Source organism: Ceratotherium simum, chromosome 11, assembly GCF_057802395.1.
Source record: "Ceratotherium simum simum isolate JZ-2026a chromosome 11, ASM5780239v1, whole genome shotgun sequence".
In the NCBI taxonomy this organism is placed as follows: domain Eukaryota; kingdom Metazoa; phylum Chordata; class Mammalia; order Perissodactyla; family Rhinocerotidae; genus Ceratotherium; species Ceratotherium simum.
Window position 1 is genome coordinate 74,806,893 of NC_141910.1, and position 12,303 is coordinate 74,819,195.

General features: G+C 44.1%; 1 protein-coding gene across 6 annotated transcripts in view; it reads left to right on the forward strand.

The window, feature by feature from the left end:
- Window positions 1-12,303, forward strand: part of MYT1L (myelin transcription factor 1 like) — a 161,740-nt gene that overhangs the window by 106,477 nt on the left and 42,960 nt on the right. For all 6 annotated transcript variants that reach the window (XM_087436432.1, XM_087436436.1, XM_087436437.1 and 3 more), the window contains exon 15: window positions 6,988-7,050. In XM_087436432.1, coding sequence (XP_087292558.1) covers window positions 6,988-7,050 — 63 coding nt within the window. The remainder of the gene's footprint in view (window positions 1-6,987; window positions 7,051-12,303) is intronic.

Here is a 12,303-nt window from a genome sequence, read left to right on the forward strand (position 1 = left end):
GGGAGGCGGTTCACATGGCACATGTTAGAGTCAGAGGGGATCCAAGGCTGATGGCAGGTGTGCAAGCCTCTAAACCAAAAGTTAAGCCTCTGGTAAGCACCCTGTTTATCAGTGGTTGAGGCTAAGTGCACTGCCCAGTGGACTTCACAGGATGCAGTGTGCTCGGAGAGCACAGGCGCTAACCTCACGGAACTGACCAAGCTCTTCAACCCACCCAGTCGCTGCCAAGCGTCCACCTGCTGCTCCACAACCACACAGTTCCTTGGGCATCCGTCAGCCCAGGGTTCCCAATGACCGGAACTTCAAGTCTTATCTGCATTGTGACACCCACTTTCTTAGTGACCTGAGGCCCAACCTATTCCAAAATGTTAACCTGAATCATCAGAACCAAATTTGTTTACAAACCACATTAAGGGTACTTTTAAAATTCTTTTTCATTTATTTGTTTAGTTTTTGAGGGTAATTTAAAAAGAAAAGTGCTTGGAACCAAAGAAAAAGTGTTTTTGTTTACACGTTACATGCATCAGAAAGCAAGCCTTCCACCTAAATTCTACTATCATTAACAGGTTGACCTCACATTTTGAAATGTGTAGGTTTTCATAGTACTGGAATATCCTAAACATCACATGTAAAAGCCCCTCACTCGGCTCGAAAGAGGTGAAGGAGAATGGGAGAAACTCTTCCAGGAGAGGTGGGAGTTCAGGGGCTTGGGTAGGGGGAGGCCCCCAGCCAGCCCCCTCTGCAGGCCACGGTGCAGTGTAGGTGGGATAACAAGGGTGCCAGGACTCCTGCCCCATCTCCAAGCCCCCACCACACAAAATCTGCAGTGGCGTCACAGGGCTTTAATCCCATGACATGTAGCGTGAATGTGGAATTCCTGGGCGATCTGCTGTCAGGGGAGGCGGGAAGAGGGAAGAGGTACAGCAGAGGGCCTGGCAGTGAGGGCCGAGGTTCTGGGGGCTTCCGGGAGGCTCCGCAAGTGAGAAGACAGTAAAAGGGAGCCTGGAAAGGGCCACATCCCAGAGTGGGACCCTCTGAGGTGGTGTCAGAGAGGGAGAAGCTCAGAATACGTATACTTAATATTGAACTTCAAACAAAGAGAAAATCATTCAATGTCTTACAGATTAAGAAACAATTTACAAGATTTTGTCTTTCTTTGAGTTTCAGGTAATATATTTAAGAAATTGGGCAGAAGCGATGTATGTTGCTTTTAAGTGACCTGGTTTCTTTCTGTTTTGGGAGAAAATTGCAGAAGTGTAGCATAAGAATCAATATATATCATTTTTCCATTTAAAAATATCTTTATTTTCACTCCTCTGCATTTATTTATTGTTTTCCCTGTATATGACAAAAAATCAAAATAAAGAAACGTATTTTTATAACCATATATCTTTAGGCAAAAAAAAATGTTTTTGAATTGAACTGTTTATATAAATAGGGCAAAGGCTTTTATATATGTGGCCTGAATCATTCCAATTTACAAATTCATTTTGCTGCTATAGACAAGACCTAATTTTACATTTTCATGATTTCTTTTAAAATTGAAGACATTAAGAAAAAAGAATTATATTTTTTCATATTTTGTGTTTTACTTATTAAGTTCCCTTGATAGAGTTGCCATGAAGGAAAGGAACAAAAAAGACTACTAAAGGTCTCCATGAAATTCTTCAAAGAACTCCCAGTATCAGTCTGACATTTACATTATTATTCCAAATGCTCAGTGAGTATTTTTCTGTACATTTTAGCTTCTATGCTCAGAATCAGGTGTGTTTGAAAGTCAACTGGGCTAGGTCAGCCACATGGACAATTCCAGATATAGTTCAAACAGGCCAACAGTACTTTCAGCCTTCATTTATACAATTTTTAAAAATTAGTAATTGACTCTATCGAGGTGAGAGGTCATGAGTCTCCTCACAATCTTTTTCCTATACGTGGACCTGGGGGGAGAGGGACCACATGCTTCCCTAGCTCAGCCTCGCCCCTCGGGGGTGCCCAGGTCAGACCAGCGAGGCGCGGAGAAGAACAGCTCCTGGGCCTGTGCGCTCCGAGGGCAGACCGCCCCTCAGCCTTCAGTGCAGACAGACAGTAAGAGACGCTGACCAGACTGCCTCAGGCATTGACCCACAGCATATCCAGCAAGGGAAGGTAGGCAGCACGTTCTGGTCCCTGAGAGCAAATGTCTGTGTTTGTCAAATCTGTCTTGGACTCCTCCTCAAGGAGTTTACTGACCTCCTGCTGATGGGGTTGAGGCAACATGAGTTCACCTATTTCAGCCCCTGACGTGTAGTGAAATGTAATTCAATGTGTCCATTCGTTTTACTAGAGGGCACTCCAATCATGAAGAAAATCATATTTTAAATGTCTTAGTTAATGTAACTATTTATCAAATTCTCATATTTATTTTCGAAAGAGAGAGAGGGGATGATAGAATATGGAGGAAGCACTTTAAAGATATTCTTATAAATAATTAAGCAACAATACAGCTCTAGTCAGTAGATTTAACTGTTTGCATTTCTGCTACCCTGTTTCAGGACTGTGGTTTTGTAAATGGGAGAAAACGCAGTAATAGATGACATGCTTTGCTGGAGGACAAATCGGAGGCAAACTTGAGAAGCAGGTTGGCGTGTCGTCACGTTTTTGTGACGTGTGTCAGTGCAAAATCACAGGATGTTCATGATTATGTCATTTCAGGCATAGCTGTTAAGTGCTTTTTTGATGGTGTATCTTATGACCTCTATGGAGGTGTGATCAGTGACGATTCCTCATAGGTCCAAACAGAACGTTTCTTTTGGTGGTGTATAGTTAAGAGAAAGCCAGGAGCACAGAAGGCGTTCTGGGAGGTTCAGGCTCAGAGACCTCTTTGTTGTCTTAGATCTGCAAAAGCAACAGACGCCTAGCTTGTTCCCACTTGAGAAGGGCTAGTTCCATGAAATCAGAAATCCAAAAATTCGTGAGTGGTCATGAATTTTTTTATTTAGATTTTGCCTGGATTCTGCAAATCTTAAACACTGTTTAAGACGTTTTATTATGATTTTTCCATCACCATTCTTAAATGTCTATACAAGACCAATTTTTCCAGCCAGATAACAACATGTACTACCCAAAATTAGTTTCTCTTGATGTTACTTGAATCCCAAGGCAAACGCAAGATCGCAGATAAGGAAGGGAATCAAATATTTTTGTCTCGAATACATCCGTGAGGCAGCGAGTATAGAGCCAAGATGATTTGCTCATCATTTGCTTTCTCAGAGTGTTTTCACTAACAGCACCTTCGGTGTGGAAGAGAGAAAAAACACCTAAAGCAAAGGTTTTGTTTAATGCCACTTTGCCTCCCTAAAATAGACTTGGTGCTATTGTCCATGGAAAGTGCCAGGAAGCAGGAGGACGTCCGGCTGGGTTCTTCCCCGTGGCCACTCGAGGACCTAGTGCTTAGAACCTGTGCCTCAGAGAGGGTTTCCTTGGAAACCCAGTCAATCGCTTCTGCCATTTCAACACCCAAGCTGTGTAGCACGTGCTACTGTCTGATTTTATCCACAGGGGATTTTGATTATCCCACATGGGCCTGCCTTCATGGAAAAGATGTGCTCTTAGATGGGTAAATCGATTTTACATGCCCCATTATCAAGGGTCCTGGAGCTGGCTCCATCTGAGAAGCAAAGACCCCTTTCGTTAGATAAATAATCACTTTTCATTCACCAACTTCAGAAAATTGTGTTTTTGAATGTTGAGATTTCTTTCTTAAGGCTAGGAAATTTGTGTGTAAATCTAAGAGTTTAAAAAAGCCTTCAAGTCTTAAACAGTAACATAAAAATGAATCCTAGAGCTGTTGGAAGAAAGAATAGTTGAGAAACCATCCTGGGCTGCCTTCGGTGGGCCAGAAGCACCACCTAAAGATAAATAAGCCGATTACCACCCTCGAAAAGACCAGGAGCTGCTGATTTCAGGGGGAAGCGAACAAGGAAATGCAGTGGGTACCTCCGCGCACACATTCTCCCCCTGTGCGGAGCAGGAGAACTGAGGATTCGAACTGCAGTTGGGCCTGGGCACTTCCTTCAGCATCAACTGAGTGCAAGGAGGAGAGAAGGGAAGTAAACCTCCCCAAAACAAGCACAGGGCAAGCCCTTTGAGGATCTCACCTTGTTTTCATCCTCATCACGTAGATGAGCAGGGGGCCTTAGCCCCAGAGGAAGGGGATGAATCTCAGCAGGATTAACCGCGTCCCCAGATTCACGCAGCCAGCAAGGGGCAGACCTGGGATTCGACCCCATCTGCCTGACGTGAAACCCTGAAAATAAAAACACACCTTGTAAGAAAGAAAGATCTCTTTCTGGGAATGTTTTCTTCTTTCCCAACACAGTGAAATCTCCGAAAATGAGCCAAGTCAGTGTTTTGTTTGTTTGTTTTCATGGTGATAAAGGACATTTTAAACACCTTTTTTTTTTATCATATGATACATTTGTAAACGGCTTAAACATACAAAAACTACTCCTAAAATCTTTCTCTCTCTCTTTTTTTTATAATTAGTAAGATCTGATTTTCATTTGCTTTACTGTGGTTATAATGCCTCACTTGAAATTTGAACAGAATATGCCAACCTCCTCCTGCCCCCACCAAAAAAAGACATATGAAAAAATTTCTACTCATGTTAAAATGAATAAATTTTAAATAAATTTGCACTAAGTGCTTAAATTAGGAAAAGTTTAAGGATTTTTTTTTTGAGTAAAAAGCAAGGCCAACTATATCTTATTGGCTGGTAGGGAACATTCCTGTATCTTGATACATTTTCAAACAGAAACTTGCATGAAGATTAGCTTCTTACATAGAATGATTTGTATCACTTTCAAGTTTTCTCCCTCTGGGAACATTCTGGGATTGGGGTCTATCCACATAAGGTGTCGTTTGGGAAGTCAGCTATTTACGTTCAGTCATTTAAGTCATTATTTGGAAAATAATTACTTAGCAATCGACAGAATAGTCTTGTGATCAAACTTTAAGTGTACATAACTGCTGTTACCTTAACAAAAATCAACTTAATAATCCAATTCGGGCTTGTTATTCTTGATAGATAGATGATAGATAGATAGACAGATAGATAGATGATAGGTAGGTAGGTAGGTAGGTAGATAGATAGATGATAGATAGATTGGTAGATAGATAGATAGATAGATAGATAGATAGACAGATAGATAGATGATAGGTAGGTAGGTAGGTAGATAGATAGATGATAGACAGATAGATGATAGGTAGGTAGGTAGATAGATGATAGATAGGTAGGTAGACAGATAGATAGATGATAGGTAGGTAGGTAGGTAGATAGATGATAGATTGGTAGATAGATAGATAGGTAGATAGATGATAGAAAATTGATAGATATTGTTTTAAACATCCCATTGCTCTGCCTCAAACTCCTATTTTAAAAACCCTTATTCTCTTAGGCACAGGAAGGATTTCTCTTCTCCCTTCTCATGCACTGTCTAATTCTCCCACAGCACAGGCTATAAATTAAAGTTTACCCTTTAAGATGATAAGACAAATATCAATTTTTATACCCTGAGAGCTAGAATTATGTTCCCTTTCTCAAAAGTAAAGGAGAATTAGACAATTTCTAAATACCGAAAATTGTTTACACATCCAAGTGTCCAAATACGGCATTCACACACTTGAACTTCCTCTAGAGTCATGTCTTTCCATTTCACTCCCTGGCTCTCGTCTGACCTTGAGCCAGTCCATCTCTAAGCAAGTCATTTGCTGGCCTGGTCTCAGCATCTGACATCCAGGGTGACTTTCTAAGTGGAAAACAAATTGAAATCTCTTAGAAGCAGTATCCATTTATTACATGTTTAAAATTTGTGACTTTTGTCCTTACCAGGAACACAGGTGCTCATTGAGCAGAGTGGGCACAGGCGTGATCTGTGCATTGCTCCTAGGCGGTGATATCACTTACTGCATCGATTGATCCTTGTCATTGTTTGAGAGTTGCAAATTTAATGGAAAGAAAGAAGAATTTTTCCTAACTTTTGTTCTTAATATTGACATTCCTGCTAGTACAACTGCAACTGAAGTAACTAAGTGAAGCTGTCTTTGCAGGACACCTGATTATTCTTGAGATGGCATATTTAAGAAGTCATGTGGAGGGCAATAATTACAAAACTCTTTTTTAAAAACGTTGTCTCCATTGGAGCAATGGCAGTGTGGTGGTTAAGCACCTAGATGAAGCTGCCTGGACAGGTTTAAGCAGAGGCAGCGCAGGTGCCGTGAACTAACCTGAGCATCTCAGCTGACTGGACCTGGTGGGTCAGGAGAGCTGTGCTCTACTCAAGTCAGTTAGTCACCAGGATTTTAAGGGACATCAGAGCCACCTGAGAGCTCAGCGGTGGTCTGGAGGATTGTTGCCCAGCTTCCCGCAGTTCAGGAGCAGGTGGCGGCTGCATCGGGATCGGGGGTTGACCGGTTGCCAGGCTGTGAGGAGTGAGTTGCACGGGAGCCCATTGTAGTGCTGGTGTTTGGAGTTTAGACGAAGGCTCCTCTCTCAGACCGCTGTGTGTATCTCTCCATGTGAAAATCTCGCGTCCTCTATGGACAGTGTAGCCACAAGCCTTGCTGTACCTGGGCTCCACGCGACTAGAGGGAACAAAAAGGGAAAGACACAGGAGACATTTGGGGGCAACAGAGACTCTGGAGTAAACACCTAGGGACCAAGGAAGCTCCAGAGACTGTTGAATCCTAGGCAGTTCCTCAAGTTCACAATCCTTCTGGAAAGTGTCCTTGTGCTTGGAAGGAAGAAGGCAGTCAAGGTGGTGTCTGGTGGTGGTGATTCACGGGCGCTCCCACGCACTCCGCTAGGGAGCTTCCCGCTCCATGTCGCCTCTTTCACGTGGGAGGTTAAGCATTAAAGAGAGTTTGCTTTCTGGATAAATAAGAAAGTTAATTGTTTAGGGAATTTTGTTTCTTTCAAGTGAATCACCCAGTTTGCATTTCTGATTGTAGGTGCCCCACCCCTGGCTGCGATGGCTCTGGGCACATTACTGGCAACTACGCTTCTCATCGAAGGTACGTGAAGGTGCTTGCTCTTCTCTTCATTCTTTCTTGTTTACCGTCCGTCCTCCACGGGAATATTGCAAAGGGCACGCTTCGACTCCAATGGTAAATTAAGGTCTAGAGACTCATAGACCACAAAGCGCACTGTCCTCATGGGATGTTACTTAGAAAGCTCCAGAACCACAGGCTCCTCTTTGCTACCTCATTTGTCATGCAACTGGCTCCATCTGCAAGAAACACTGGTAAAGTCACCCGGTAGCACGTCTTTCTAAATTGAAAGAGTACAGGGAAAAGAACCCTCACTGGTATACGACAGGACCCCTGAGAACAGTCATGGGGAGGCAAGCATTCCAACACCACTGAGAGTTGACCTGTTACTTCTTGAGAGTTGAGCCACAGAGCTGTGCGGTTATTATAAGCAGAGGTCAGCAGAGCTGAACACACAGACATGCTTCCCTTACAAACTCGAGGCACTGTCACTCCCAAAGAGAAGGAAGTGTCTAAAATACAGCATGGAGATTCAGTCATGTGAGATAACAAAAATTCAGTAAATATTCTACGAACGCCTATTTTATGCCAGGCCCTCCCTGTGTCAGAAGTGGATTGAAAGAACCTTATGGTGTGATGTCTACAGAAAGGTGGATCCAGACCCAGTGGACAGGAGCAAGACTTTCTTGCCATGTTCAGTTAGGATCAACAAGCCAGTGCCAAGGCGAGGACCAGAGCGTGTCTGTGTGAAGATCCACTGGAGGCGGCGTCTCCAACGACGGAAAGCAGTGCTGCATCTGGCAACTAAGCTGCGTTCTCACAAAGTGGGCAGTCCGAAAGTAGAGGAGCCCTTCTGCTTAGATGCATCCCCCACAAAAAAAGAGAGAGAGAGAGAATTGGGGCAGTTAGAGCGAGTGTCAGTATCAACAGCCAGCCCACCGCCCCCAGAGGAAGGGGGTCTGCACAGATCCAGCAGAGTGGATCGTTCGGATCTACATCACATGGCCAGCCAAGTGACAGACCCCAGTGGTCAGAGCAGGGGACGCTCACAGCTGGCGGGCATGGTTTGGGTTGGGGACAGAGCTCACACGGGGGTCGTTTCCTCACTAAGATCCCACTCCAAGTCACGTGTTTCTGCGTTCACTTTCTGACCGTTTGGGGGCACCGTTCAAACAGCACGTGTCTGAAAAGCACCAATTATGAATGCCACAAGGACAACCAAATGAAGTGATTTGTGGGAGGATTCTTCATACTCGCTTGATGAAAAGGTTTCATCCTTTAGACCAGGGCTGTCTCCTGGGCACTGTGGACATTCGGGGCTGGATCGTCCTTTGCTGTGGGGCTACCCTGTGCACTGCAGGGTGTGGAGCAGCATCCCTGGCTGCACCCATTGGTGCCAGTAACACCACCGCCCCATTTACGACAACCACAGAGGTCTCCAGACTTCACCAAACGTTCACGGGGCCACTGCCCCAGACCACAAGGTCAGGAGAAGACTTGTGATGGTCATCTGGTTTTACCAGGCATTCCAGAGCCAGCCAGGATACTCTGAACGTAGAACAAGGGCAACCACCTCCAGAAAGAATTGTCAGAGTAGGACCACTGCGTTAGAGTAAATAAAATAAAATAAAAAACTCCAGGGGCTGGCCCTATGGCCTAGTGGTTGGCACATTCCACTTTGGCGGCCTGGGTTCGGTTCCCAGGCACAGATCTACCCTACTCATCAGTGGCCATGCTGTGGCAGTGACCCACATACAAAATAGAGGAAGATTGGCACAGATGTTAGCTCAGGGTGAATCTCGCTCAGCAAAAAAAAATAAAAACTCTAGTTAAATATAAAAGGTCAAGCACATCCTACTCTACTCTTCATTTTCATTTATCTTGGAAAATAAATGTCTTAGTCCTACATGACCAGAACTTCCAGCATTTAATAATGTCTGCACAATTAAAGGGAATATTTACTAGTCATTTCATGTGCAAATGGCTATTTTTCTACAGATGTTTTTTTGGTTTGGCATCATGTAAATTTATTCGTGATTAGTTTAAACGTTTTTATTTAACTTGTATCTTAGAATGGTGGATATTAATATAGCATAAACCTGTGAGTGAAATATAATTTAAGTTTAGATTTAAGCTATGATCTATGCCTGGAGTAAATAATACAGGGTTAATGTATAGAGTTGGAAAGTGAATTTGATTTTGTTTTCAGCAAATTTGAGTACTACATACAGCTCTATGGGGGCTTAGCATATTAAAAGTAGAGTACATTGTAATATTACTTATCCTAGTAATAACTTCCCTTATGTAAAAGCGTTAATGAGGTTGAACACTTTGTTAAGCAAAAGTCTTACACTCAGTTAACAGTTCTTGTGTAAATTGGCCACTAGCAAAAGACAGAAGCAAACTTCCCCAGTCTGTTGATTCTTGATGGTCATATGTACAGGTAGGGAAACTTCTTTCAGACTTAATCTTCTGTTGTCCATTTCCCAGGAACATGAGACGATGTTACTTATATGGAAACTCTAGAGAAAACTTTACTTAGAGGGTGTTTCTTCAGACTTCTTTTTAAATTGTACCACAATTCAAGTCAGTTATATGAGTTTGTGGTGTCTTCATGCCCCTCCGTGGGCTCCAGTGAGAAGAGAAGTCAGAACAAGGACCCTCAACGCGTTAAGGGCCACAGACCTGCCTTGAGCAGCTGTGACCATCTGTGAATCTTACCCTCCCTCTCAGGCCACATGTGCACATCCATATTTTGTCTCGGTTACAGGATGTTCACTGCTCCCTAATTTAGCTGCCGCTCCCAGAACCGGCTTTCTCCTGGCACAACCCTGGGAACTTAAGAAAGTGTGCTTTCCTCTGCCGTCTGCAGAGCCACACTGAGTGTTAGGCAGTTTCCTTTCTTTATGCACCAGAGGAAACTGAGACTCTGAGAGGTTACATAGCGAGATGAAACTCAAGTTCATGCTGTCTGCCTCCAATGTCACCCTTTCTTGTGGACTCCATGCCCAAAATGGCCCTTGAAGTTCATGCAGTCAGCTCCTTGTGGGAAAGTAGGAGCCACCCAACCCACCCGAGGTGGGATCTGGGTTGTGCTGGCTTTTGTTTTGGTTTTAACGGTGGTGTGGTCTTTCAGTTTCTACATCATCTCTGAAACTTTCCTAAATTCACTTTAGTCAATAATTTTTGACTGAATATGATTCTATCAAAAAAACTCATCATCAAATGTCTTGCTCTCCCCTCTGTCCTCAGTGAAGACAGAGACCTTGTTTACCAGCCCATATAAAGGTGTTCATAAAGTTCACAGTCCTTGCCAGACTGTATCTGGGTCTCCTGGTCTTCAAAGAGCGAAAATCCATGTCTGTAGCTTTCCCTCAAAGATCCTATTTCCAGGCACCTTTATACTTTTCCCTGACCCTTCTCCAGGCTGGCTTTTTCCTGCAATTGTCAGACGTGCTGCTACAGTGACCTCTCGGCGTGGTCTGACCACACAGGATTGCCAGGAGCCCCTGGTTTTCTCTGATTAGATCATCCCACCTATAAACAGCCAGAGACACACAGGCCTGGAGTTGTTGCTCTAGCGTAGAAGTAACATCTGCAGTTTTCACAAATGATTATGCTACATGAATCTGACTCCCACTGGACACCCTCCCAGTGTTACAGAGCAGCTACAGCCCTAGGGTTCCGGAGCGTTCTCTAATAACAAAGAACAGTATCTATTGAGCACTTACTGTGGACCCAGAGCGTTACTGAACATTTTACATATACAATCTCAATATCCTATGAGAATATGACTTTTCTCCTAATTGCATGTGAAGAAACAGGGCACGAGATCCTACGTGATCCACACTTCAAGTCCTGTTTCTCCTGGGGCGTCTTCTCTTGCTCTTTTATAATAATGGGCAAAATGTGAGCCTCCAGGACGACAGGCAAAGGGTCTGACAGTATCTCTATCTGCTCCTCAGTTCCAATGTGCTTTGAGAAGTCAAAACAAGGACCTCAAAGGCCTTCCTGCTGAGAAGCGGACAAGTCCCCAGGTACTAAGGGAGGCAATGAAAAATAGGCCTGAGGAAGCTCAGACACCAACAAGGAGTGAGAAAGTCCCCCTTCCAGGGTCTTGGGTCCTAGTCACAAAATCAGGACAGGTGACTGCTCACCAGGTGACTCCTAGGACCTACTCGGCATGGCTCTGGCTTATCCCCAGGCACCAGCTCTCACACCCACTGCAGATCTCTTCAGCCAGAGGGTCAGTGCCGGGCAGTTTCTCCTTCGACTTTAAGCTTCAGCTGCGGTGACCATCCCAGCACCATTTCAGGTCTGGAGGCCACAAGGCACACTTCCCTCGACCACAGCCCATGCTAAGAGCCCAACATCTCAACTTTCTGTGAATGCTCAGCTGTCTGAGAGCTGTCCACGTTTTCCACCCCCGGGCCTTTTCCCCCACCCAGAGAAGGCAAGAATTCTAAAAGCCTTAATGATGTCTCCAAAATTTTTAAATTTTCATATAAAGATGCAGATACATAATGAGCCCCTGCATCAATGATACCCAATTGTGGAAAGTACAATTTCTGTCTAGGAAACTGTTAATCATTTAGAACATAATCGCAAATGTCAGCCCAGAATTCTAGAAACCTAGTAAATGCAGTTAATATTTATTGACCACATAATATGTGCTAGGAGCTAAAGATACAGATAGAGATACAGATGCAGATATAGTTATTAAAGCATAAAGATGATAAAGAAGGTAGGTCTTAATTCTGACCAGGGAGCGTGGGTCAGAGAAAGCCAGAGAGAGGCTGTGACCTCTGAGCTGCGTGTGGGTGGCTGGGTAAGAGTCGCTAGGAGGTCATGAGGAAGAAGGGTTTTCTAAGTGGAGGAACAGCATTAGAACAAGCCTTGTAGCAGCAGCAGCAACAACTAAAATCAATAGTTCAGTTTGGTTGGAGTTTCGGGTGTAAGCATATGGGAGTGGCTATAGATGAAACTTGTGTTGGGAGTCCTGTTATATCCATATGGGGAATTAAGAGAAACTTAATTCTCTAGGATCCAGGAAGTCACCCAAATAACAGAGAGGCAGGGCTGGCTTTCAGCACAGAGAACGCACTGTTGAGAGATGAAAGGCTTCTGAGAGTGCACTTTCAGGTTAACAGCAACATCCCCAGAAGATTGGGAGCAGCTGGATGGAAGCAGCCCTCACGCAGGGCCCATGTGAGGACAGGCTCGTCGGCAACGAAGCGGGAGGGAAGGACGGGCTGAATGTGAGGACAGAAAGGCCAA